The sequence below is a fragment of the Pelodiscus sinensis genome, chromosome 1 (assembly GCF_049634645.1).
Source record: "Pelodiscus sinensis isolate JC-2024 chromosome 1, ASM4963464v1, whole genome shotgun sequence".
Classification (NCBI taxonomy): domain Eukaryota; kingdom Metazoa; phylum Chordata; order Testudines; family Trionychidae; genus Pelodiscus; species Pelodiscus sinensis.
The window spans coordinates 238,231,546-238,259,323 of record NC_134711.1 but is presented as its reverse complement, the minus strand read 5'-3'; the positions used below and the strand labels follow the sequence as shown (position 1 = coordinate 238,259,323).

At 40.2% G+C, this 27,778-nt stretch overlaps 1 protein-coding gene across 2 annotated transcripts in view; it reads right to left on the bottom strand.

Annotated features, from left to right (window-relative positions):
- Positions 1-27,778, bottom strand: part of TUBGCP3 (tubulin gamma complex component 3) — a 133,054-nt gene that overhangs the window by 33,688 nt on the left and 71,588 nt on the right. For both annotated transcript variants that reach the window (XM_075918510.1, XM_075918547.1), the window contains 8 exons: positions 24,707-24,832; positions 19,899-19,967; positions 13,683-13,815; positions 11,219-11,385; positions 7,160-7,270; positions 6,756-6,864; positions 2,251-2,440; positions 783-918 (listed from right to left, as the gene is read on the bottom strand). In XM_075918510.1, coding sequence (XP_075774625.1) covers positions 783-918; positions 2,251-2,440; positions 6,756-6,864; positions 7,160-7,270; positions 11,219-11,385; positions 13,683-13,815; positions 19,899-19,967; positions 24,707-24,832 — 1,041 coding nt within the window. The remainder of the gene's footprint in view (positions 1-782; positions 919-2,250; positions 2,441-6,755; positions 6,865-7,159; positions 7,271-11,218; positions 11,386-13,682; positions 13,816-19,898; positions 19,968-24,706; positions 24,833-27,778) is intronic.

Genomic DNA, 27,778 nt, shown 5'->3' with positions numbered 1-27,778 from the left:
CCCCCCAATTCTCAGAGTGGTGACCAATCAGTTAATTTGAGCCCCCCGTTTCTCGACCACTAGCCCCTGTATAAATTACAGCAGGACTCTCCCTACTCTCTCATACTGCTAGAGTAAGGGACCTTATAAAAGCAGATGATCAAACTCAGTAGAGCTAGTGTTACATTTGAGGGTGGAAAGGAGACAAGAGGGAAGAGCTGGCACAGCAGGAGGCCCACCAACTTTACACCAAAGATCCACTCAATATAGAGTGAGAAGACGGAATTCTCTACTGGGAATCTCCAGCAGGTAAGGTAAATTTGTGCTGTGTAAATTTGTGCTATTGTGCTGAGTAATACAAAGGCTACGTGTAAACTACAAAGATTTTTTGAAAGAGGATATGCATATTCCACGGGAATTTGCAAATCTTCTTCTAATCGCATTTTTGAAAGAGGATCTTTCGAATGTGAAAGTAGTCTGGACACGCTATTTTTTTGGGAAAAAAAAAAAGATTTACATGATTTTTCAAAAAAGGGTTTTTTTCCTGAAAAAAACGGGTCCAGACTACTTTCACTTTCAAAAGATCCTCTTTCTAACACACGATCAAAAGATTTCCAAATTCCTGCAGAAATTGCATATCTTCTTTCAAAATAAAAACGTAGTTTAGACGTGCCCCCATACTGGACAGAAGAGTATGGTTCAGCACAAATAGAGATCAGATGTTCATCTGATCCAAAAGCTAATTTCAGATCTTGATACCAGAAAATAACTTTTATGTCAGAAGATGAAATGACCAAGAGTACCTCCAGAAGTCTAACATCCAAACGTTTGAGGATCTCAGGATTATCAAACTGTGCATTAGTTGCCCTGACAGCTGTTTCAAGGATTCCCGTCAGATTATGCTGATACAAAGTGGTAGCTGGTCGGGCAAGCTCTGGCCTGGAGGTCATAAAATAAAGTCATTATATACAGTTTATGATATTGTACAGTAGCAACTGCATTGAGTTTACACAACACTTAAACATTCTCCAAAATGCATTTTCAAAATTAAGGACAACTGTTTACATTCACTACCTGAATGACTGAGAAATGAGATATTAAACAACATTGAGAGATTTTAAGTAATTTGTCTATATATCACAAACATCAATGTTTAGTAAGAGATTTATTACTATTTGATTCAATTTTAAAGATTAGATTGGTATCTAACACAAAACTGTTCTATAATTTTAGTCACATTTAAAATCAGAACGAACTACTGTTTATTTGTACTTCATTAATACAGCAGCTAGAACCAGCAAGTCACTAATTTTAGTTAATGGTTATGAGAATTTTGTACATAAGAATCTTAAGTACTTAGGGCTGGCTGATGAAACTTTCTGGTAGGAAAAAAACACTTCTTGATGTAAAACTTTAAAAATTAGACATAATCCTCAATTTAATGGAAACTTTTTAAAGTTCTATATCAAGTGGCTGTTTTTCTGCACTAAAAAGTTCCCCACTACTTATGCGTCAAATGTAATATTGATTCTATATGCCATCTCTAGGGGTTTTTGCTGCACATTATTTGTTTTCTGAAAAAGTGCAGACACATTTCATCAATGTTGTTGGCCAAAGTTGTTTTTGATGTTTACCAAGCTAATGGAAGCTCTGCAATACACAAACTGTTTTGTGGGAAAAGAAGAGATGCTTATGGATTTTTTCCTTTTACGTATGAAATTCAGCAACATGACCACCAACTAAAATAAAACTGTGCAAGTATGCTTCTTACAAACTCATCTGGGCACTTATGGTTGTAGTTGAGGGTGCCAAAAGTTAAATTGTGAACTGCCAATGAAGCTCTAATCATCGGTCTTAACTACACACTTTAAACATTTTTTGGGGGAAAAAAATCAAAGACTTAAACCTAAAAAGATGTAGAAATGTTGCGTTTGAGCAGTGCTCATGATCGGTGTTTTAAGAGAACTAGAAAGTGAGACAAAATTTATAAATAACTGGTATTGGAAATGCAAGCAGCCAAGAGGATGAGAGTAACAGTAATTCAGCTTTCAACGATCTCGGAATTCTTTCATACTCACTACTTACAGGAGAAACCAAATTTCAACTAATATCAAAAGGAAAAAAAGAGTCTGATATTTGTTGAATCTAAGAATCTTTACATACCCATTATAATAAAATATTAGCTGCATTTAAAAAATTTTTTAGAAAATGATCTATTGTACATTTGCAAATATTAGAAATGCATTATAATTATACTGCATGTCGTCTTACTTGAGCAAGTCCATTAAGTGTCTTATAAAATCTCCTTGACCAAGAAGTAAGTAGCGCCTCATAGCCTGCATGTGCTCCAGTAAATTGTATTTTTTATTGAGAACATCCAACAAGTATTTGCTGGTCTCAAAGTAAGCTGCATCAATTTTTCCCTGAAATGCATTTTCCAAATCTATGAACAAGTCAGCAGCTGCAAAAACAAAAAAAGAAAATAATGGTTAATACATGTTTAAAATACTAACAAACACTGAAGATGAAAATAATAAGTGATACCTTTATATTTATATTACCATTGCCACAGATTCTAATTTGCTATTACGGAACTGGCCTATTCATGAAAATCTGAAGCAGGTCTGGAGTAATCTGTACATTAATTTTAGTCATAAAAAATGGTCAATGTTTGTATGATGGGTCCCATGTTTTTCTTGGCAGAGGGCTACGACAACACCCACTGCCCCAGCTCTTGAGGCTCCAACGGCCCCGATAGAGGATCAGAAAGGTGGTAGAGAAGGGAAGCAGGGAAGGGATCTAGGTCTAAGCTCCAGACCCTCTCAATTCCTGCAGGTTTCTTATCCTCCTCCCTCCCTCCCTCCCCCCCACTTAGGTAGGGTTACACTCAGTCCTAGATCCTGGGGGTAGGAGTCTCCTTGCTTTGCTGGGACACAGCCTCCTTCATCCAATTCTCTGGTCTCTCAAATCTGAGCAACACACCTCCAAATTTGACCCCCTCTTCTTCCTCACTCCATCCTATCTGCCTGAAGGGGGCGGGGGTAGGAGGGTAGGGGAGGTTATTAGATTCCTGACTAAGCCTTAATTGGCAACAGGTGCTTCAATTAGCCTATAGTAGCCTTCTCTAGTTTACAGAGAACCACGCCCTAATGAGCCTAGGGCTCATATCTCCCTTCTAGCTCTCTCCCACTGTTCTCTAGCCCTGGCGTATTACAGCCAACATTAAGCCAAGATTGTCAATATTGAATTTCAAATTAAGAATATTATTTTATCACTTTTACAGCAAGCAGCCGTCTATTTTATCCATTTGCTATGATATTTCCGTATTCAGGATTACACACTATTCTACAACCGTCCAACTGAATTTACGGATAGAATGTTTATGCAAAAAGGGATAAGAGGAAATGTGCGGTGATGGTCTTAAATAAAACAAGTATTTAAAAAGTGGAGAGAGTTCTTGTTTAATAATGCAAATTAAATTTTCAAGAGTTAATTGTAATCCTGACATTCTACTTAGAGATGAATCACTAGTCAGACGAAAGAAATTGTACTATGGGACAGAGTTTAGAAACAGTGGCAGAAATGTAACAGTAAAATTTAAAAGCAGGAGAAAATGCAAGCAACCAAGAAATGATATTCCTGGGGGAAATCGCTGAAATAGATACATACCAGGAGGGAGAAACCTTGGAAGCTCCAGCATTACAAGCAACTTAAGTGTGAGTGGAAAGTAAATTCAGTATTACCAATCATAAACATGCAAAAAGCAAGTGTCAGGCTAGTAAGTCATAAGACTGACTTAGAAGCTGTGAGATTTTTAGAAAATAGTAAATGTATGGTAGTTTATATGCCTTCTGGTAACTTAAGTTTTAAAATTCACATCCCAGCTTTTCTCTATAGCCGTCCAGGCTACAAAATTACAGTTTTAAAATGAAAGCCGAGAGCCTCATGTAATCAAATGATTCCAGGATCTGGGACTTTAGGAACAACACTAAATATCACAAGACTCACAATAAAAGTTAGAAAAATAACTTTTTGTGAGAGCACCAAATTAAACTTGTGAGTTTTCAGTGGTGGGGCAGAGAGGGATGAAGGAATGACCAAAACACATGCGCTTCAAAACTGAAATGGAATCACATCAATTAATAAGGATAAAATAGTTCACCTGTATATCGCTCTAGTACAGAGGTAGGCAAAAGGGCCTCCGCGGGTGCATCTAGCCCAGTGTTTCTGAAAGTTCTTAAAGGCAGTTGGAGGTGTGCCACGTAGAGAACAGAATTCAAAATGGCAGCCCTTCAAGGCCGAAGCCTCTGGGTGTTTCCCATAAAAAAAAAATTATTGTTTGGTGTTCCTCAGTCATAAAAAGTTTAAGAAACACTGATCTAGCTTGTGAAGGCCCTGTGGCTCCCCTGCCCCCAGGCCAATTAGGGCCTAGGGACAGGGGGAAGTGCACAAAGTTTCTGCCGGGAGCACTCGGCATTTAGAAGTGCCAGGTGCTCCTGGCAGGGTGGGAAGAGGCTTTGCATGGTCACCTGTCCTCAGGCCAATCAGGGCCTGGGGGAGCGCACAAAATTTCCTACGCCCTGTCCCCACCCTGCGAGCAGTGTGCAGTGCTTAGAAGCACCACATGCTCCTGGAGGAGTGGGAGCAGGCTTCACACGCTCCCCTGCCCCCAGGCCCTAACTGGCCTGGGGGGACGGCAGGGGAGTGCGGGAAGTCTCTTCCCATGCCAGGGGCATGGGCACCTAAGAGGAGCCGGGGGGGGGGGGGGAATTCTCTCACCCCCAGATCAATCATGAACCCTGAAATATCCCATCCCACCCCTTGCACTTGAGGTCTAGGGCCACTTTAAAAATTTCTGAAGTGGCCCCCGGCAAAACATTATTGCCCACCCCTGCTCTAGTACAACTGCACCTGGAATATTGTACTTATAGTCTTCATATCATATTACTATTGACACTAATGAAATTCAGTGAGAAACAACAAACATTACCAGAAGACTAGATTACATGTACAAAGAAGTTTAAGAAATAAATATGGATAGATAGATTACATGACAAAAATGTATGTGTGGTGAAGATAGAACAGTCTATAGGTATTTTAAGAATAAATGGAGAATAAATATTTAGGCTTATGGAAAGGACTCAAACTAGAAGTAGGTGAACAAAATTAAGAAAGGGAACATGGCAGCAAAACATTAAACATTTCTACAGAGCGAATGAGTAAAAATTTCTTTATGTTCGAATGAAGAGGAAATAGGAAAAGGAAAAGGATTGTTACATTTAAAGTTCAACTAGACAAAAAGCACTAGAAAGTATATTGTAGGAAATAATCTACATTATCTGATGTTAGTGACCTGGTCATTTTTCATCATCTCCAAATTTTGTCAGTTTGGGTGTAAAAAGGTAATAAAGGAAAGAATATATTACTTGAAATACCAATTAAATAAATGGGTGTTATTTTACTCTTTTGTGTTCCCCGCCAATACAACATTTTTTCAGTTTATTTTACATTTAAAAGGGAGAGGAGGACTGGAATGGGGAGAATATTTCTGGTTTGATAATTCCTTCAAGATAGTATAGTGAAATTTTAAATTAACTATCTCCTTAAATACACTGCCTCCTGACTAACTCTGTAGCAATCTACACTACAGGTAGGACCACGAATGTTGTTGGCTCAGACATGGAGAGGTGTCCAGGCTGGGGTGTGCAGCCAGCGGCAGATGGCCAGGCCAGGGCTGATGGCAAGGCTGGGAAGCATGGGCCAGTAGGGCTAGAAGCCAGAGAGCATGACTAGCAGGTGAGGCCAGGGCCGAGGCCAGCAACAGCACCAGGGAGCGTGGCAAACAGGGCTGGGGCTAGAGCCGGAAGCACAGCTGGGAGAGGAGCCTGGCGACCCCCAGGAGAGCAGCAGGGGCCCAGAGAGTTTGTGCGTCTCCCTGTGTCTTTCTGTTCAAGAACGCCTAAACAGTAAGAGCTAGGACCACCTAATTCAGTAAACACCTTTCTCTTATATCTTAAAGCAACGTAAGGGTTTGGTTGTGCCAGGAAAACGGGATGTGCCTGGAATGGCATTGCTACTCACAAAACCATACAGAAAAAAAAAAAAGACACAATCATCAGGCAGGTGGGACTGAAGCTCCCCCTCCCCCAGATCCATACAGAAATATTGCTGGTTGTTCCCCTTTATCAGGGAGCAAGGGGAAAGTGCAGCTACAATACTACAGGACTAAAGAGGGAAATAACATATTTACGTCTCACTGAGACATCTTTTGTAGAATGACTTAGTACAGGTACTTATAGAATATATGATTTTTTTTTAATTCTCCTTCTTGGTCCCATCTACCCCATCCCCAAAAAGTCACTTTAAAATAGTTTAAAGGAAGGGTCTCGAACTCCTGGCCCATGGGTGATCCTGGGCCAGAACAGTTGCTCAATCCAACCTGAGAGTCCCAGTAGGCTGGGCCGCGTGTCGAGGAGGAAAGATTGTTCATTCATATTCCCCAAGACCTGCCCCTTCCGCTTCCCTCCATGGCACCTCATTCCTGAGGATGGGTGGCTTTGGGGATTACCGGGGAGGCCTGGCTTTGGGGATTACCTCCCCACCCGCCCCACCCCATGTGGCAGCAGGACCCGCATTCAGCTATTGGACTCCTGGTCTGGGATGACTCATGGCCTGGAGTTTAAGACTCCTGGTTTAAAAATCATATACTGTTTAAGAGTAATGACAACAGATCTAAAATTGAAAGGTACAATTAGGTTATCAGTTTTTTATCATACCATCTTTTGGTGATTCTGCAGACTTTGCCACAGCTATCATCTTTGTAGATGGTGTTTGGTCATGACAAACCTGATGTAAGAAGTTTATGGATTTTCCTATTAGAAGAACCTAGACACAAGAGAATAACTTTTTGAAGTTATTTTATATAAACAATAAAAATGAGATGCAAGCTGCTGCCTCTCTGCTCCCAACCACTGAAAACAGACCCCCCCCCCCACACGTTTGCTTTTACTAGTGCTCTTTCTTCAAAGCAATTATACAAAGTTTTTTCCTACATCTCAAAGTAACAATCTAGACAACATGGTAGGTTCAGAACATTCTGCTAAGTTTATACCAGCTGTTCTTAATGTTATCAGCCATAAAAAGCAGCAAAGGGACAATAAAACAATCATTTTGCCCATACCTTTTTTGACTGATCCATTGTAATGAATGAAGGGATCATAGATTTTCTCAAAGTGTACTTGTCATGCCACAACCGGTCAGCTTTAACTGTAGGATCTGAAGCTACAAAAAACTGCAGGTTGACAGAAATAAAAGATACATTAGATATAAATTCCATGTAAACTCTGTTTATATTTCACACATATTCACCCACTCTTGTATTTAACTTCTCACTGGACACATATTACATATACACGTTTATTTACAGTCCCATGTGAAGTAGCTGTTGTCATTGTCTTTGGGCTTTTTTGGGAAGTGGATTTATTTTGTTTTGTTGTTACCTTGAACAGTGCATGTACATACTACATAGAAGTCAAACTGTATTTTTGTTTAAGCATTTTGGTACTTTCATGGTTGTGCGGACAGTGTTTTGACATTATTGTTTTTGGGGGGACAGCACCATTTTTGCACATAAAAAGAACCACAGCTAAATCCATCAAAACGAGCCCATTATTTCTCCTGAGTTTCTTGTGAGAAGGATAAGGATCGTTCAGGGAAGCTGGGCCCTCCATGGGACAAAAAGGACCACATTCCTGGTCTCACAGAATCTTTTTAGTCATGGGTGACTAAAAAAATAGCATAGACTGTATCTGAGTCAGATCTAGTGTCTCACGTGGGCCATTCTGCCTACCCAGCCCCTAGCGCAAAGAATGAGGCCAATAGGAGAAAACTCCCTTTCTGAGCACTCTCTACCCACCTACGTTCTTTGAGCAAGGACTTAGAAATCTATCCTAAAAGAGTTTAATTGGGAACAAAAAGTCAGGAATGGGCAGACACTTACAATAATTTAACAAAGGTAACAGCCCAGGTTGCAGACTTGCAGGCTCTTCCAATCCCCTCCAGCCTTTCCAATACCCTTTACCTCAAATATGAGTGAGAGGGGTACAGACAAGATAGTGAGGTGAGGAAAATCTGATCTGTCTGTAATGATGCAGAGTCTGAGAAAGGAGCAGCAACACTTTCATCCCCAGGAGGACAGAATTAAAGTTATGATGCATTGTCTGTAGTGAGATGTGTAGAGGCACGTAGCGAGGTCTGGAGAGGGCATGCATAATTAGAGGCCTTAACTTACAATTTCTTGTTCTGTGGGTTTGATGTTAAGTATGTTATATGCAGACTAACCTTGCACACAGCATACACTTACGTATTTTCTTGTTTACTCAGATTTTGAAGGGACTGACAACACAGCAATAGCTTAATTAATTAAAAACAGGATATGATGCATAGAAGGCTGAGGCATTTTAATGAAGGTTCTAGTATTCGGTTGATTGGCAGATTTTCACTCACAGGTAAGGACAATATCCAAGCCCAGTCCCCACATAATCAAAGTGGCCTTCCCTAGAGCAGTCAGATTGCTTTCTCCCTATATCTAGTAGTTGCTGCTACTCCTCTCCTGGGAGATTTTAGCAGAAGTCATTGCATCATTTACAATCAAGTCACATTTTCAAGCCATTTTTTGTAGCCATGAATGTTTATGAAGATATTTTTAAATGAAATAGATTCTGATGCTGTGACAGCACTGACCCAGCATTCTAAACAGATGCCTACTCTGCCTCAGCCTTAATTCAGCCTTGCCCACAGATGTAAATGAATTCCAGCGGGTAAGAGCCAGGGTAAAAAGTCCAGCAATGGATAGGCTATCTATTTGGGTATGTCTAGACTACATCCCTCTTTCCACAGAAGGATGTAAACTAGACACTTCAAAATTGCAAATGAAGCTGGGATTTGAATTTCCTGTGCTTCATTTGCGTAATCACGTCATGGCGCTCTTTCAAAAAAGGCTTGAGGTTCACAGGCTATTTTCAAAAGAATCACGTCTAGACTGTGGTTTCACTTTCAAAATTGCGCTTTTTCGAAAGAGCGCAATGACACGGTTATGCAAATGAAGCTCGGGAAATTCAAATCCCGGCTTCATTTGCAATCTGTCGAAAGAGGGATGTAGTCTAGACACATCCTTAGTGACCTCTTGTGTGGATGCAGCTTCACAGAAAGACTGCAATATTTCCCCCACACACTTTGAGTCTGACTGTGTGTGTGTTCAGATCAGCTATATCTATGCTTATCAGAACAGCCTAGTTATTTTAAAAATTAACAATCTGATTTTTTTTTTTATTATTTTAACTTTGTGACACAATTACAACTGACAGATTAGACATAATGTAAAGTGGTATTTGGGATGGATTTACAAAAGACCAACTACAAAAACTGGTAAGATATTATAGTAAAATAATCAGGCTATGTATATTGTGTATACCAAACAACTTCAGATTTTTTTAAAAATATTTTTCACATAATGAGGCTAGGAGCCGTGTGTAAGGTGCTAATGGTATTATGATGCACCGAGACAACACATTATCCCAAGAATTAGTTATTTAAAAATCCTCTCAATCAAGAGAGTAGGTATAAAGTAATGCATTTACTTTGTTGGTTAATCCTAACCACAAGGGCTAATTTTTACAGACAACATTTAGATCTATCTTAGTAACTGGTATGGAATTAGATCTTGATCAATGTCAAGGTGGATTTGATTTAAATCAAATTGATTTAAATAATTATTTGAGTCACAGTCAGGAAGACTCGATTTCATCATGGTTTTCTACATAAAAGTGCATTCTTCTTGTTGGTTGTTATAACCTTAATACATATTCTTCACAATTCAAAGATAGATGTTGGTTTCACTTTTAGAAGGCGCACACTATACATTTTTAAACTGATTTATTTTGAAAACTTTTCAGATTAGTTTTACAACTATATCAGAAAGTGAATGATTGTTTGGTTATTTCATTTACCAAAGGTAATTGAAGCAGATAGTTAGCATCCCAATGACTTCATAAATATCTCCAATTCCACAGGTTAACCATTAATATTTGGAGGATTTCTTGCCATTCTGTATTAGGAGGACATCACCAGACAGACATTTAAATTGTTTTATTTAACTGAAACAACAACATTATGTATTCTGGATTTTTTTTCTTCAACAACAAACATACTATTTTAGCAAAACAAGCACATGAAATTTTTGAATTTAGTTAAACGTTCACTTTTTTTTAAATCAAGTAAATGAAATATTTTTAAACAAAAATTAAATTGACTACCGGTAGCTCAGCCAAATCAAAAGGAGAAACTTAAAATACTGGCTTCTATTTACTGAACTTTTTGAAATATTGCACTTTTAGAGAAAGGTAAGGGACTGACTGTGTACACAAATGTGTAGAGCGACAATGGGTTTGAGGTCTGTTATTTCTCACCTTTATTTATCTAAAAACATTTTTGCTGTTATCAAGCATGTTATCTCTGGAGACAAATCCTACAATGTGAGGACTGCAAAACTAAGCATCTCTGATGTACCTTCTAGAGACTGAGCACGAAGTCCCATTGGATAGGTAGGTTAATCTTTCTAGGTAATCTATACAAAAAACCTCTGGTGCCCCATAAAATTGGGTCCCTAATCCATAAACTATTGGAACTCATTTACAAAACTTTTCTTAAGCATTAAATGAATTAGAATTTGTAATCCCTATTCCATGATGAGATATCTTTGAGCTATGATGTATCTTGAATAAATCTTTACACTGGATTTTTAATAAAATGCTTTAAGAGAAAAAAATGTTATTTAAATAAAAAAATCCTCGTTCCACGAGGAGTAACGGTAGTTCAAATTAGAGAGCCTAATTCGAACTACCTACTCCGTGCCGCATATAGCCACGCGCATGGAGTCCGCACTAGCGGGGATTTAAAAATGGCAGTGCCCGGCAAGATGCAAATGAAGCCCGGGATATTTAAATCCCAGGCTTCATTTGCAACTTCGATTGCCTACATTAGCCACCCTAGTTCGAATTAGGGTGGCAGTGTAGACATACCCTAAATTACATGGGCAATTTTATACTTTAAAGTAATTCTATGCAACTGAACTATTCTTATGCTCATTGTGAGTTCAATCTCGCAGTTCGATCTCACTGATTTTTACCCAAATAAGAACTAGAAAAATCTCAATATTATTAATTACTTCATATAAACTTACTTCATGGTATGTATCCTCCAGTTCCCCATCATAAATCCAACGGTAAAGGAAATTCAAGACAGGATGGGACACTAGCCCAAGAATGTGTTGTACCAGAGACCTCATATAGGGATCTCCTGTTTTAGTGTAGGCATGGACAGCTGATGCTAGTTCACCACCTTTTCTACCTAAGGAGAAAAAAAGTAGACAAGTGCAGGAAGGAAAGCAGGTTCTGATTATGTACTTTAGACTTCAAAAAATCACTTTCTTCGAGACCTGATGACTAACTATGCCCATTTCTGACCTTATACAGCAATTTTAAATCATGTAAACATAGCCTAAATGTTTATAACACATGTCACTCGATGCAGTGGTTAGGGTATATGTACCTACATGTTGTAGAGAAAAGCAAGCTGCAATATAGCCACATACCCCAGTGTTACATACAAGTAGAAGGCTCTGGCAGAGTAGAAGTATAGGGAAAGTCTTGGCAGCAGGAAGCCATAGAACTTTTCTGTGCTGCCTGCCTCCTGCCAGAGATTTTCTCCTACAATAGCAAAAGGCTCTGGCAGCTGCCTGCTACAGGAGTATTTCATTATGGCAAGAAATGGGCACCTAAAGCAGGAAAAGACTGGCAGTAAGGACAATACTAAAAATAACAGCATAGATAAGCGCAGTACAACTTGCATTAGACAGCCATTAATGGTACATACCCAAGTACATGGTTCAAGTGAGTCTTTAATTACTCACTTAAGTACTTCCTCACCATCTACACTGTTATTTATACATTTCTAATTTCCTCTTTCTTGACCTATTATTCATCTTTGCCCCTGGCATCTCCCTACATTCCCATGTGCAGGCACGCACACACACAGTTCTGACCCTCTCTCCAGTACTATCTATGTTTCCATGAACAGTTTTCCCCCCTCCTCTTGCAGTCTGAGAAGCTTTAGTGAAAAGGGTAACTTTTGAAATAAAATATTTAGCATTAATGTCACTCTTTTTACTGTCATAACCAGGGCTCGACAAATACAAATATACTCGCCACGGGCAAGAGCTGGGTTCGGGCAATCTGCACATGCGCAGATCGCCGGACAGCGCGGTTGGCGAGCGGGGCTCACCGCGGTTTGGTGAGCCCTGGTCAAAACAGTAAAATTTCTCTCTCAGAACAGACTGCTACATAAAAAAAATTCCTCAGAGAAACTTTAATGAGTGTCATTTCCCACTGTTCTCATGGTACGGAGGCAATATGCATTCTTCCATTAAGATACTCCTTCAAAAAGGCCATATGTTTCCAATGAGGGTGAAAACCAACTGCCCTGAGGAAAGACTATATACCAGGAGTGGGCAATAATTTTTTGCCAGGAGCTACTTCAGAAATTTTTGAAGTGGCCCTGGGCTGCATCGGAAGGAGTGGGGCCTCAAGCGGAAGGGGTGGGGGCTAAAGCAGAAGAGGCGGGCCAGGATACTTCCTTGCTTCCCCACCCACAGACTATGATTGGTCTGGGGGTGGGGAAGTACATGAAGTCTTTGCCTCCTTCCAGAAGTTTCCCCTAGGCACCCATGCCCCTGGCGGTGGGAGGAGACTTTGCACGCACCTCCTTCTGACCCCAGGCCAATCAGGGCTTGGGGGCGGGGGAGTACAAGGCGTCTCCTCCTGCCCTGACAAGAGCATGGGGCCCCAGATCAACCTGCTTAGTGGGCCAGATCTGGCCCGTGGAGGCCCTTTTGCCCACCCGTTATATAACCTCTGTGCCAGGAATATCAGACCCACTGACAGCAATGGGAGATGGCAGCCATTTTGAAAGTGGGTAGGTCTTTGTGTAATTATATTACAGATGTTAGCTATCTAATTGAATAATCATGTAACTTCACCAAATCTTATTGGTTACATGATTATTCAATGGTCTCCAGGGGCCACAAGAGGCCCCTGCCATCCTGCACTGTAGCCTCTGATAGAGACAGCAGTGCGGAATGGTAGGCATAAGCCAGTCCTGTGCAGACTGGCTCCTACCTGCTGCCCCACATTGCTACCTCTGACAGAGACAGCAGCACAGGGTGGCAGTAGCCTCTATCTGCAGGGAGCCTGAGCTCCCTGCGGACAGAGGCTGCTCAGCCATCCTATGGAGCAGCTTATGTCTACAGCGAGCCCAGGCCTCAATATAACAGTAAAGGATATAAATAAAGTATATAATCATTTAAATGTTTTAGTAAATTTATTAATGTGTGAGTGTATTATTATGGTTGTGTAATTATCTATTTTATATTATGATAACCTGGTGGATCTACTGCTTACAGACATATTTGAAAGAAAGATGAATATTTTTACCTGTTCTTCAACCAGTCACATTACCAGAAATCTACTCATTAAATTTGAAATATTAACAACTTAATATAACCGACATCCATGGTTGGCATGCACAATCACTCCTGAAGCTACAAAACTTAAACAAAATAAAATAAATATATTTTAAAAATAACAGACCTTGACAGTGGTCAACAAGTGCCGCAAGTGTCTTGAGTCTTATTTTTGGATCATATGTCCACACTAGAAGACGACGAAGTGTTAAACTGCTCTCAAGTCCCAAATTTACACCCTGATCATCTTCAAGTTGCAACTGATCAAATTAAAAACACAGGGACACAGTCAAAACACAGCACAGAAGTACTGGCAGCATACAGATATGCTAAATATTTTTGTTCCGAAATTATCTTTGCTCAGATTTTTTATCTCTACTCAATCAACAAAACAGCATTTTACTGTAAAATACTTAGGATGAAACTTTACATACTGACATGAGAAGAAACCAAGAATCAAGTGTAGGTGACAGCACACATCAAATGTTAAAATAGTGGCTCTGACAGAAGAAAGAAGCAGGGAAGGCATACATGTCACATTGTGTAAAAGAAGTATTAGACAGCTTCATGGATAGATAGTTACAAAAGCAGCAACAGAAAAAATAGTAATGCTGAAAAATAACAGGTGGTGATCAGAGAGTAACTGGAAAGAAAAACAAAACATAAAAAAAAAAAAGGAAACAGAGCAACAGAATGAGTAATGAACTTTCAACCATGATCACAAGTTTGATTTTAATTCTTCCAAATGTCATCAGAACAAAGCAAATAAGTTAACTACAAAGTTCAAAGATGAAGTACTACTAATATATAAGGGTATGTCTACACTACCCCGCAAGTTCGAACTAGCGGGGTAATGTATGCATACCGAACTTGCTAATGAAGCCCGGGATTTGAATTTCCCGGGCTTCATTAGCATAATGCCGGCGCCGCCATTTTTAAAAGCCGGCTAGTGCGAACCCCGTGCCGCGCGGCTACACGCGGCACGGGCTAGATAGCTCGAACTACGTAGCCATTCCGAACTATCTGTACTCCTCGTTCCACTCTGTTCCACGGAATGGCTACGTAGTTCGAGCTATCTAGCCCGTGCCGCGTGTAGCCGTGCGGCACGGGGTTCGCACTAGCCGGCTTTTAAAAATGGCGGCGCCGGCTTTATGCTAATGAAGCCCGGGAAATTCAAATCCCGGGCTTCATTAGCAAGTTCGGTATGCATACATTACCCCGCTAGTTCGAACTAGCGGGGTAGTGTAGACATACCCTAAGAGACTAAATCACTTCTGGAAATGAACTTCAGTGCTTTTGAAAAGATTTTACTTCAGATTCAATGAACAATTAATGAAGGTGTGAACTGAAATCTAAGTGGCTGCTCTGCAAATCATCCCAAAGAACATCTGCTCACAACATATACACAAACAGTTGTATCATGTGGATAGGCGTCAACGCCTTTTAGTAACAGAACATTAGCTTGACCGTACACAAACACAAGAAAAAATTCATGGCTGTAAAATGGAGAACGCATTAACACTTGTAAAGATGCTATGCCAAAATTGCAGCTAAATAGACTTTCAGGGATAGGACTAATTCCTGGAGGTGGCAGAAGTAATACATACAAGGGAGCACGGGACTCTGGAACAACCACTGTAGCACTATACTCACCCAAGTGGAGAAACTTTCATCTCTGACCCTAGCCCTTGGGAATGGCAAGGGTCTAGACTAGGAATGATAAATATCAGTTGACTGAATAGTCGAGTAACCTCATGAATTCTTATTGGTTAGTCGACTATTCTATAATCCCTGGGGGTGGGGCTGGCAGCCAGTGCACTCCTGCCCCACTCCAAAGGAGTCCCCTGTCACTCCACGTGGTGCCAGGTGGGAGCTGGTCCATGATGAGAACCAGTTTACAAACCAGCTCCCCTCACGGACCAGTTGCCAACCTGTGCTGCTGCCTCTGTTTCAGAGGCAGCAGCACAGAGTGACAGGCAACAGCCCTTGTCTGTGGGAGGGGAAGGGACGGAGGGAGGGAAATGCTTGCAGTCTATAGCATATAAGCGTTTGCTTATTGGATAGTTGGTTAATCTACTATACTATTACATCCCTAGTCTAGACTGGGGAAAAAAAACTCTTATTCTTGTACAGCAAAAGAGGGCAGAGCTGGTTAAGAGTTTATCATCCTGGTAGCCAAATAATAACAAATTCTAGAACAAGGTAGAGAATAACCTGAAGTGTCTGAGACATCAGGTCTGGTGTTGGATGAAAGCTGATTGGTAATTCTTGAGGGAGTATACCAGAAAGCCAGCATACAAGAAGAGCTGTATGACTATACTGGTACAGCCAGAAAAATTGCTATGCTGCCTCTCTGGATCTTTTGTAGGAACTGGGATCTGAGAGACGTTGGAGGGAATCCTTAGAAAAAAGTCCTTGAACCAATCCAGGAGGAATGATTCTGTGAGAGACTCCTGATCTATGCTTGCTCTCAAGGAAAAGTAGTGATGGCCAAAGTCTATAACATGTGTTTTCCAAAGGCAGAAGTAATGGTAAACACCGTTTCCAGAGACCATTCACTGTTTTTGTCACCTTCACCATAGTGAATCTGTCTGGACATTCTCTAAGTAAGAATAAGCACTATGAGATACATGCAATATCAATGCAGCTCTGAGTGTAAGATGGGGCTGCTATACAGTGCCCCTTTCAGGGTCACACGTGATCTTGGAAGTGCTCTCTGTCTCAGTCTGCCAAGTCCGACTATTTGCTTGGAGCAAGGTAATCTTTCAAATCAAGAGTTCTGAATTCTAAAGTTTTGATGTATTTGTTCAGACTTCTTATATCTAAGATTGGGTGGATGCTATCAACCTTTATGGAGCACAAGTCAGAAATGAGTAACTTTGGTGAGCATATTCTTTTGAGGATTTTTGGGGGGTGGGGAAGAGGGGGAGTAACAGGTTGGGAGGAAGTCTGATGAGAATCTGTATGAAGTACTTTGAATTAAGATGTCTGGTACCAAGCAATAAAATGGATCACAGAACCTCACAAACCCCCTCAAAGAGAAAGCAGTATACATATTCACAAACTTCAAAGAATGAGTCAATTCTGCATCCACCCTTATTTAAGAGACAGAATGGCAGATTTAGTACCTTTAAATCTTTTCTGATGCATTAGAAGCTGCAAAAGGAGTTCACACATGCATGTTTTAGGAAATAAAATATATTCTGTGCACTTTTCTGGAGTTTGCTGGTAAACAGGATTCTCTTACTCAAATACTATCTGCTGGATAAAACAGCATATTACTGACAAAGAGGGAGATCCTATCAACCAGTTTAGCTTGAAGGATGTCAAATAGAAATCTGTTTCCACAGTGACTCTGCTTGCTGATGTAATGCATTGTTGTCGTGTTGTCTGTCGGTATGCCGATGGTATTGTGGTATATTATCTGGGAGAAGTGCATGCATGCATACCAGACTGCTCTGAGCTTGAGCAAATTGATGTGTTTGTATTGTTCATCTGGTGTCCACAAGACTTGAACTACCTGGTCCTGCAAATAAGCCCCCCAACCTGTTAAAGGGGCATCTGTGGTAATTGTAAGCATTAGGGGACATTGTCTATTAGTGTCCACCAGGTAAGAGAGATTTTTATGCTGCACGGCATGCTGAGAGACTTGTTCAATGGGTGTATGTGCGGCCTGTATGCTGTCCTGAGCCACGTCTGCACCAGTCTCATATGCAGGCATGCAAAGGCACCATGAAGGTGGTGGCTGCCATGTGACTGAGGAGGAAAGGGCACTGCCTGGCAGTTATACAGGGGCTGCGCTGTGCCAGATGCACCAAGTCTTGAATCGCTGTGAATCTGTGCTGTGGAAGCGAGGCTATCATGGTTTCGCAGTCCAGGTGTGCACCTATGAAGTCTGGTGTCTGTGTTGGGAGCGAGACACACTTTGTCAGGTTTATACGTAACCCAAGTCTGTCAAATAATACCCTGGTAACTGTCATTGCCTGCTGCGTATGGTAAGGAGACAGGCACTTTATGAGGCAATCACTGAGGTAGGGAAAAATGGTGATTCCCCTTGTTCTGAGATCAGCAGCAACCAGTGCTAGCACCTTTGAAAATACTTTGGGGCAGCTGATAGGCCGAAAGGTAGAACTCTGTACTGGAAATGTTGGTTCGCTACTGTGAATCGGAGGAAGCATCTGTGTGATGGGTGTATTGCAATGTGGAAGTAAGCATCCTGAAGGTTGAGGGTGGACAGCCAATCTCCTTCGTCGGGGGTGGGTATGACTGTGGTGAGGGTCACCATTTTAAAGCGTTGGTAACGGACGCAGCAATTGAGTTTCCTGAGATCTAGTATAGGTCTCCAACTCCAATTTCTTGGTTATGAGGAAGTAGTGAGAATAAAAACACCTGTAAATTCAAACACCTCCCTCTAATTTCAATCCCTAGGGAAAACATTGGCCAGGATTATTTGGAACCCTAAGACTTCGAAGACAATGGACCTGGGGATGGAGATCTGCTCTGCTGGTAATGCTGAAGTAGCCCTTCAAGAAGAGTTACTGAAGAGCTTCCCTTTGATGATCAAGGGAGTTACAAAGCCTGTTTCAGGCCTGCTTTCATCAAGATGCAGTGAAAACAAACACCCTGCCTCCCCCTGCTCAGTTTTTGTATTGGTCTTAAAACTGTGAGAAATGGAATAACTGTCTCTAGTGACCTGCCCCCAAGCACTTTTGATAGCATGAATTAGGGAAACTGAAGGCACAGGTTTTCTGCAGCACATGCAAGGCTTGACCTTCAGGGTACTTGGTATAGGTTATCCCAGTATTAAGAAGGGCCCAGAAGCCCTGTTAAGCAAACATTAGCCTAAAAAATAAATTAAACTAAAGTAGGGCTGTCAAGCAATTAAAAAATTTAATTGCAATTAATTAATGTAATCGCGATTAATTGCGTGCACTGCCTCTTCGAAATGCTGTGGTGGCATTTCAAATGGGCAGCGCTGCAGGAGCCTGGGATCAGCTGGAGTCCTCATTGATCCCCAGGCTGAGTCCAGCTGCCCCTTTGAAATGAGGCCCAGGGGCAGGACTGAAGGAGCCCAGCATCAGCTGGAGTCCTAAGCTGATCCCGGGCTCTGCTCGCGCTTCCCCACTTTAAAACACAGCAGCAGCATTTCAAAGGGGGCAGCACTGTAAGGAGCCCGGGACCAGCTGGAGTCCCCCACTGACCTCAGCTCCACGCAGCACTGCCCCTTGGAAACGCCACCGGCACAGCATTTCAAAGGGGGTAGGTGGCAGCACTGCTGGAGCCCAGGATCAGATGGAGTCCCCAGCTGATCCCGGGCTGTGTTGCGCTGCCCCTTTGAAATGCCAGGATGTCACTTCAAAAGGGCAGCGCCCCACAGCTGACCCTAGGCACTGCCCTTTTGAAATGCAGCAGCGGCATTTCAAAGGGGCAGTGCTGCCCAGAGCTCGGGGTCAGCTGGAGATTCCAGCTGATCCCAGGCTCCTACTGCACTTTCCCTGTGAAACGCCCTAGCAGTGTTTCAAAGGGGCAGCGCCACGGAAACGCCTGCGATGAACACATTAAAAAAAATGTGTTAACTGTGCTCTGCGTTAATCACAGGTGTTAATGCGTGTTAATTGACAGCCCTAATCTAAATAAAAATACTAAAAAAATGGATTAATAAATTAGAAATAAAACACAAATTTTAACCAAAAAACCGCCCCACAAAAGATTACAACTGGGTAAGTAGATCTCTAGGAAGAGACACACTCTGATCACAAACTTCTTTGTGAGAAAGAACTGAGATGGGTGGGGTGACTCCACTCCTTCTACCCTCACTTCCCAGCACAAGGAACATGGTAAAGAGTGGGGTCACCTCTACAGGTTCTACTGCGGAAAACTCCCTGGATACCAATGGGAAGAGGCATGCACATACCTACACTGAAACAGACATATGCAAGCACTCACAGAAGAAACATTCCTTACTGTAGCTGTACATAGCATAGATGTATAAAATCAAAATAAAATTTAAAAATTGGATGGTAACAGACTGCAAAACTAAGTGATGGTGATATTCTGAACATAAAAGTTCTCAACCAAGCTTGGAACTGTTTCCATTACTTTACACTGTCTTTATAGATATTCTAGGCAGAGTGACACACCTGGTATTTTACTGGATAGTTGCCAGATACATACATAGTTAGCCCCTTCACCAACAAAATTCTTGCTTTTATAATGCTCATATTATATCAATAAACTAAATAAACCGCCTAACCAAATGTAATAATCTTTTGGAAAATTATTTAGTGATTTTTTTTAAACATGAAAAGGCAAACTCAAGAACAAATCAGAAGTATTAGTTTACCTGGGAGTGTAAAACAGAAAGAAGTCTGTAGTATTCTTTGAGTTCCTGGTGTAAGGCAGCACAAAAACTCTGAGAAAGGAAAATAAACATCTAATACATTCTATTTCCATTTTCAGTTTCATCTTAAATTTTAAAACATTGATATTAAGAGTACATCTTTTCTTAAAAACCTCATCTAACTGAAATTACTTTAAGAAAGTCAAATTAGGTATTGACCAGAGAGATTATATGAATGCACCAAGTGCTACCTCTTTCTTCGGTGTGCAGCTAGCAAGTATATGCATCATCAGTCAGGGAACAAGAAAGTTTCTGCTGGCTACCAACTTAATTCTATTGATAGCCTAAATTCTTACACCTATATCGTAAGTAACTGGGTTCTCAAGTAGGTTAAAAAATCTGAGCAGCAGAATAGCATTGTTTACATCAGTTGTTTGAAGAAACTTAGGCTTCTTGAGAGCAAGAACAACATTTCCAGAATGTGTACCATGGCAAGCACAAAAGGACCTCAACTTGGCTGAGGTCTCTAGGCATGACCACAATATAAATGTTAAATAATACCTATTATAAAAGAACAAGTCCATAAAACATCAAGGTCAAACCAATACGTTCTCCTATGTGCTTGAAAAGAATTACTATTCCCTTTCTAGGTGTTGCTTGTTTAAATTAGTATTGTATATTTTGACTCTGGAACACACAGTAACTGCTTGTCATTCCTCAATGGATATTGAAGAAAGGAAGACAAGAATAATTAAGAGTTTAAATGATCTGAAAGGTGCAGAAGTCCTCTGTGATGATTAAGGCCTAATCCAAAACGCAAAGAATTCAACAGAACAGTGGTTTTCCCATAATGGTGGACAATGCATTTTATTTAGTAAGACCTGGAAATCTAATCATAGGTAAATTATATTGCAATTTCAAATGGGGATACACAGTAGACCTCATTTTTTGGAAAGGGATACACAGCCTAAAAAAAGGTTGAAAATCACTGCTACAAAAATACTTTCATTGACTTCAATAAGGTTTAAGCACTTGCAAATACAGCACTCCATGAGAAGCAAAAGTATTACAGACCATTTTGTCATTTTTTTCTAAGCCAGCCTATGTTGTTAGAGCATAACCAGAAAATAACTACAGTTTTGAAAATATTTTCCTAAAGGCAGAGAAAACATTTTATCAGAATTTTTTTATTATTTGGGTAGGAATTATTCTAGGAAAGGATATGAAATATCATTCACCGTTATTACTATTTATTAATTATGTTAACCAGGCTAAAAAGGAAAATTTAATTTAAAGAAATTGATTGCTATTGTGATAGAAATGTGTTTTTAATTTATGTCAAGTGACAAACAATTAACACATCATTACCTATCTAAACTCCTTTGGGAATCGAAGTTAATTGGCAATTTTGATATCTGCATTTCAAATTAGACTGGAAACAGTAAATTTACATAAAGAAGTATGATATATATATATTGCTTTATCTCCATCGGCCTAAAACCAAGTCAAACAAATCCAAAGTAAAAAAAAAAAAAATACGAACAATACACTGTAAAATAAATTATTCTCTACCTTAAATATACCCCACTGAATAATTATTATCACTGACAGAAGGAAAACGAATCCCAATTTTCCTTCAATAAACTTAAATCCCTTCCATCTCCTTTCCAGATCAAGAAAAAGGTGACCAGTCTCAAGATTTGATCCTATCCTTAAAGTAAGTGAAAGTGTTCCTCTCTTCAATTTGATTTTATGAGCAAGAAAGAGAAATTCAAGAAAGAACAAACTTATACTACTCCAGCGAGGGGTCAAGAGTGATGAACAGATTGCGGATTTAAAAAAAATCCATGACATTTAACACTGCTTTCCATTCCTTCTCACTTGCTTCTTCAGCACAATTTAGCAATCTACCAAAGCAGTGCCCATTCAACTGGAGGGCAAAATAGGTTCTTTTGTAAAACACACTAACCAAATGTTATTTCTACATTTTTTTTTTAGAAGTTAAACATTTCGAGCTTCAATTTTCAAAGCATTTACTGTCATACTGGACATCAGATTATTGTAAAAGAAATTAAATTTAGTAGTTCAAATTTGCATTCAGTAAAATTTGCAATTACTTGGTAAAATAAGGTTTGGGATACAAATTATGCAATGAAAAACTGGACATTATCCTAGAAGTCTGATGTAGTCTATAAACACAGAAAGAAATAGTTTCCAGAGGAAAGTAAAACTTGTGCTCAAGAGAGGGACTTTAAAATACATATCACCTCAACCTTACTTTGGTATTTTCTTTAGGAATGTGTGAACATACAAGATAATTATATGTCACAGCTGAATATTCTGGAAAAGCAACAACAATTGCATAGTGTAGGTGGAAAAATAAATGGTTAATGTGCAGTATATATGACACATATTACTAGTAACCTGACAGACTCATTTTTGACCTTCAAGTTTCAGTCAAGAAGTTGGGTCAACAATGACATATACAGGTGGTTTAAGCTTAGTCTTGCCAACTCTGACAAACTATTCCAGGAGATTTTTTTTGCCCAAACATGACACAATGACATTTTCTTAAAACATTCAATTAAAATCTCTAGAATTGCTTTTAATAGTTACCAGGATAGGAATGTTGATTCTAGGAGACTCCCGGCCAATCCTGGAAGATTAGTAACCTTGTTTAGGCTTAAAATAAATGTGTAATTTTCTGGGTGTGCTCTAAATAAGGATGAAATTTTCTGTGACAGCAAATTAAAGAAGCTTTCAACTGCACACTATATTTGAAATATTAAGTTCTTAATGCTGAGCATGCAGCATCTGAAATTGTCGTATAAAAAATGTTCAAGAATGATGAAATATGATCTTTTGCCTAGTTACCGACAGCTTAAGTAAATTATACAATTACATTTTCACACACCAGTGCCACAGACATTGCACAAGTGCTAGTCTCAGACACAAATCATGAATGGAAAACTCTACACATCTACTTGATGGCCTACACCACACTAACACAGACCCTGAAATGCATACTTGATGTCTGAGATAGAAGACATTTAATTTTCTGAGTAAATTACATTCTCTTGTTTTGTGAGATGACAGACTAATACCAGAAACCGTGAAAATAAGCAGAAGCAGGAACTATTCTAGGAAAGAGGGTAGGAAACCTCACCTAGAAATGGGGGGAGATTCTGAAAAAATTCACATATACATACATTAGTACTGCCACATAAAACATGGATGTCAATATTAGCCTTTAGAAAATAATTTTTATATTAATATATTGTTATAATAAATATATAAATTAATTTTATATATCTATTTTATGTATTTAGAATGAAAAAAGACAGTCAGAAGGGGACAGAATAAAAACGATAGAAAAGTAGAAAGCACCATAGTGTCTCTACTGACCTCAAGAAAAATTAGACTGAAGGGAGGAGCACTTCACTTTCTTTGCAGATTAGGTAGGATGTTATGGCTAGAGGCAAGGACAACAACATTTCTGACGACTCAGAAGGGATAATATCCAGTTTTACAGAGGGAACAAGTGAGAGAAAACGGGAATGCCTTAGAGGTAAATGTGGTTTTAGATTTTACAGCAGCTGTGAAGTTACTGAAGACTAAGTCATGGTGATGGAACCTATAAAAACAAAAATTAACACTCTTTTGATGTTGCGGTCAAAAGAAATGGCAGCAGATAACTGGTGATTTGCATTTAGCCTAAGTAATGCAATATTTCATTTAACATCATCTATCACCTAGTCAAGAGTGTTCCCTTACACATTTGGGGAAGGGAGGAGGTATAACTACAAAATAAAGCAAAATAGTTCTAACAATGCAAGTGATAAAGCTTCAGAGGGGTAGCCCAGTTAATCTGTACAGGATAAATTTAAAAAACAACAAATAGTATGGGAGCATTTTAAAGACTAACAAAATATGTAGATGGTATCATGAACTTTCGTGGGCACAGCCCACTTCTTCAGATAAGCTGGTCAGCTGAAGAAATGGACTGTGCCCACGAAAGCTCATACCACTATCTACATGTTTTGTTAGTCCTTAAAGTGCTACTATATGGTTTGTCGTTTTTTAAGTTTATTAAAGCAAGTGATGACACTTTTCAGAGATGCCATTATGCCATTCCTGGATTTTTATTTTTATATATACATATATAGTAAACTTAAAAAATTAAAGTTCAAGTCTATGGAAGAGGTACTCCTACTAGGGTTAGAAGGGCAAGACTGCTTCATAGGACTAGCAGGAATGAACCCTATAACTCAGCTGAGAACTCCTTTATCCTACACTAGGAGTAGGCATATACCAGTCTGCGGACAGGATCTGATTCACCAGGATTAGCCTCTGTTGAGTCACCACCACTATATTTACTTGCTCCTCTGAAAGTATGGGCAAATTGGCCACAGATCACCATTGCAAGTCAATAGGAGCTGCAGGAAGTGGTGCAAATGGGGACACTGCTTCTGGCAGCTTCCAGGCTAGAAATGATAACCTGTGGCAAATCGGAGCAGCAATTACCTGTACCTGCAGAGGCACAGGTAAATATAGCAGTGCTGGCCTGACAGAGCTAACCCCAGTGAAACAGATCTGGCCCACAGGCTGGTATATGCCCTTATACCCTGACATTGGCTCATAGCCAACAATGACAGTGCACACAGGAGTAAATCAAATGATACTAAAAGACTCCAAATTAGGAATTCTCCCAAGTCTCCCAACCATTCTCATACTGTGTTTTTAGACCCAGCAGTTCCTAAAGGGAATGAAATCAAAGTATTGCAACTTAGCAATCTTTGTATCCAACATACCTGACCTACGAGCCCAAAGGCACGATCCAAGCTCCGCTGGTCTGTGTATCTTCTTATTTTATTGTGTAGCCATCCTAACTCTGCAAGTCTGCTTGTAGTATCTCTGAGCGATTTGGACAGGCTGACCTACGAAGTTAACAAAAACACCAAAGCTCATTCAGTCAGAATTAAAAAAAAAAAAAAAAAAAAAAAGCCCAAACCCTCACTATTCCCCCAAGTATCTCTTTGCCGAACATAGAGCAAACTCATTCACTGAATGCCATTTATCGTGAACACTGAATGAAGGGATTCTGCGAGAAAAAAAAATGTGATCATGTAATTAAAGACTAATAATGTATAAGCAATTATAATTCTAGCCTTCCTTAACTTTAGAATGTCTGACTCTATAACCTCAATGTTCTTTTGACATAGATGTAATGAAATTTCATAGTTTTAAAAAATGAAAACCAGAAAAACACACACACAGAATTTCCATCATGTGGAATTATAAAGAATCACAGGTGATCAGCAGAGTTGGAACCTTCAGATCCCTAGACCTCAAGCACTTAAATTAATGAAGTAAATGGTAGCTGTAGTACACTATTATCCTCTCTCTGTGGACCAGCTCTAGAAGTAGATAAAACATGCATTTTGCTAATGGGTCAAGTAGAGAGCTGCTACAGCTTCTCCATAAAATAGTGGTAAAACTAAGTTAACAAAACATGATATTTTCTCCTTTGCTCCCATAAATGGCTGAAAGGTTTTTGTAGAAAAACACTTTTTTAAAAAGTGGCCTGAGACAAAAATGCAGCATGGAAAATTTCAGCCCAAACAGCTGTAGTCTGGCTGCGTTACAAGTAACTGAGAGCAGAAATTGTTTCATAAAACAAAACAATTTCTAGTATACTATAAATTGTTACCAATAAGTGGATCTGGCAGCTTCCCCCATAACTTTAGCAGAATAGATAAGAGCAACACATTTAGAATTCCACAAGCAAAAGCACTTGATGTGGAATGACTGCTGCTCAAGACCTCAGGGATCTAGGAGAAGAAACAGCAAAAACAGCTTAGTGAAATGAAATCCATTACAATTAAGTCAAATGAAGGACTCCACTAGTTCACTAAGTATTGAATGTAACCAACAGGCCTGTGATGGGGTGAGCATACCCCACACTGAAGAAGGTGGGGTTAAAACTCTGTGGGCAGAAGAAGTCCCACCCCTCTACCCAAACTGGGCATGCTCCAAATGCTGGGGCAGCATAAGAGACAAGAGAGCAGCTCAGTCTGAGCTGGCCTCAGAAGGAGAAGGACCTCCAGCAGGAGCTCCAGGGCCAAACCAGCCAGCGACCCTGACAGCAGAAACCACAGCCCCAGGAAAGCCCCAGGGAGAAGCGGCTACCAGGGAAACAGAGGACCCAGTGACCACATGGGACGCCAACCCACCGGCAATGGTAGGAAGAGAGCCAGGGAGGGTGCAGGATGGCCTCTCCCACCCATGTAAACTCAGCATGTTTCGGCCAGATTCCCCACCAAGGGAATGGTACGGTGCTCACAGGGCTAATGACTGACTCTGGCCATTAGGCTGTACTGCCTCTAGACAGGCTGATTACAAATGATTCTGACCATTAGACCACACTGCCCTGCAACAGGGGCTGATCACAATGGACTTTGGCTACTAAGCTGTGCTGCCTTGAGTTTAAGGGCGAGCCACTACTGGCTTTGCCACCAAGCTGTGCTGATCTGAGTTAGTGGGCTGCTCCTCATTGACTCTAGACATTAGGCAGTACAACCCTGGATCAAGGGCTCCCAACGATTCAACAGCCAACTAGGCAGTGTCCACATCCCTGTATACCTTCCCGTAAGAGACAGAATGTGCATATGCTGTGACAAGGCCTAACAATAGTAATATGTTTCAGAGAGGTAGACATATTAGTCTGTAACTGGAAAAAAAAAAAAACCTTAAAAACAAACAAACAAAAAGCCTTGCAGCACCTTAGAGACAAAAAAAAAAAAAAAAAAAAAAAAATGAAGATACCATGAGCTTTTTTGGGTACAATCCACTTCTTCAGATGAATGGAGTTTAAGGAATCTAGGTTCCAAATAAATAGCAAAGAAAGGGAGGGGATGAGGGGAAAAGGAAAGGAGGGGAAACATATGGGAAAAGAATAATCAGTTAGAGGGTCCTTGCTAAATGAAACTGATAAAGAGTACTTAGAACCCGCTCTAAGTACCTGGTGTTTAGTTTTTTAGGTCATTAGGATGTGGAATGTAGTGAGTAATCTAGTTAAGGTCTTTGTTTAAACCTCGGTTTAATGAGTGCCCAGGCAAGTTAAAATGTCCTCCAACAGGTTTATGTGGCTCATTTATTTATCTACACATCTACCACATCAGAGGCTCATTAAACTGCACATCCACCAATGTGATCCATGCCATCAAGTGCCAGCAATGTCTCTCTGCCATATATACTGGCCAAACTGGACAGTCTCTACGACACAAAATTAATGGACACAAATCAGATAATTCGAAAAGGTAACACAGAAACCGCAAATGGTCTGGTAGCACTTTATAGACTAACAAAACACGTAGATGGTATCATGAGCTTTCGTGGGCACAGCCCACTTCTTCAAATGACCGGAGTTTTGAATTTAGGATGTGCAGACCTAAAATAAATAGGGAAGAAAGGGGGAGGGCGGGAAACAAGGAGCAGAGGGTACAGAAATATCAAGGGAAAAACAGGAAGGCAGAATTAGGAATAGTAAGCATCTGAAGAATGGGTAGTTAAAATGAAGCAGATAAGAATCAATGGCAATAACGGGAATCTACACAAAGAGCTGTTTGCCCCTTCTTTGAATGTTAGGTTTATAGCGTCCCAACCATCCCTCATCACAACTGAGGCCATTAGCATGAGAACTGAACATGCGGTTGAATTCTAATGCCTCTCTGTGTATTCGGCTAGTAGAATTGGTTTGTGACAAGACGGCCACTTGAAGAATTTTCAAACAGTGATTAGGTAAGATTAAAGTGTTCCCCAACAGGTTTCTGTATGTTCCCTTTACCTGTTGGGGAACATCTTAACTTGCCCGGGCACTGTAG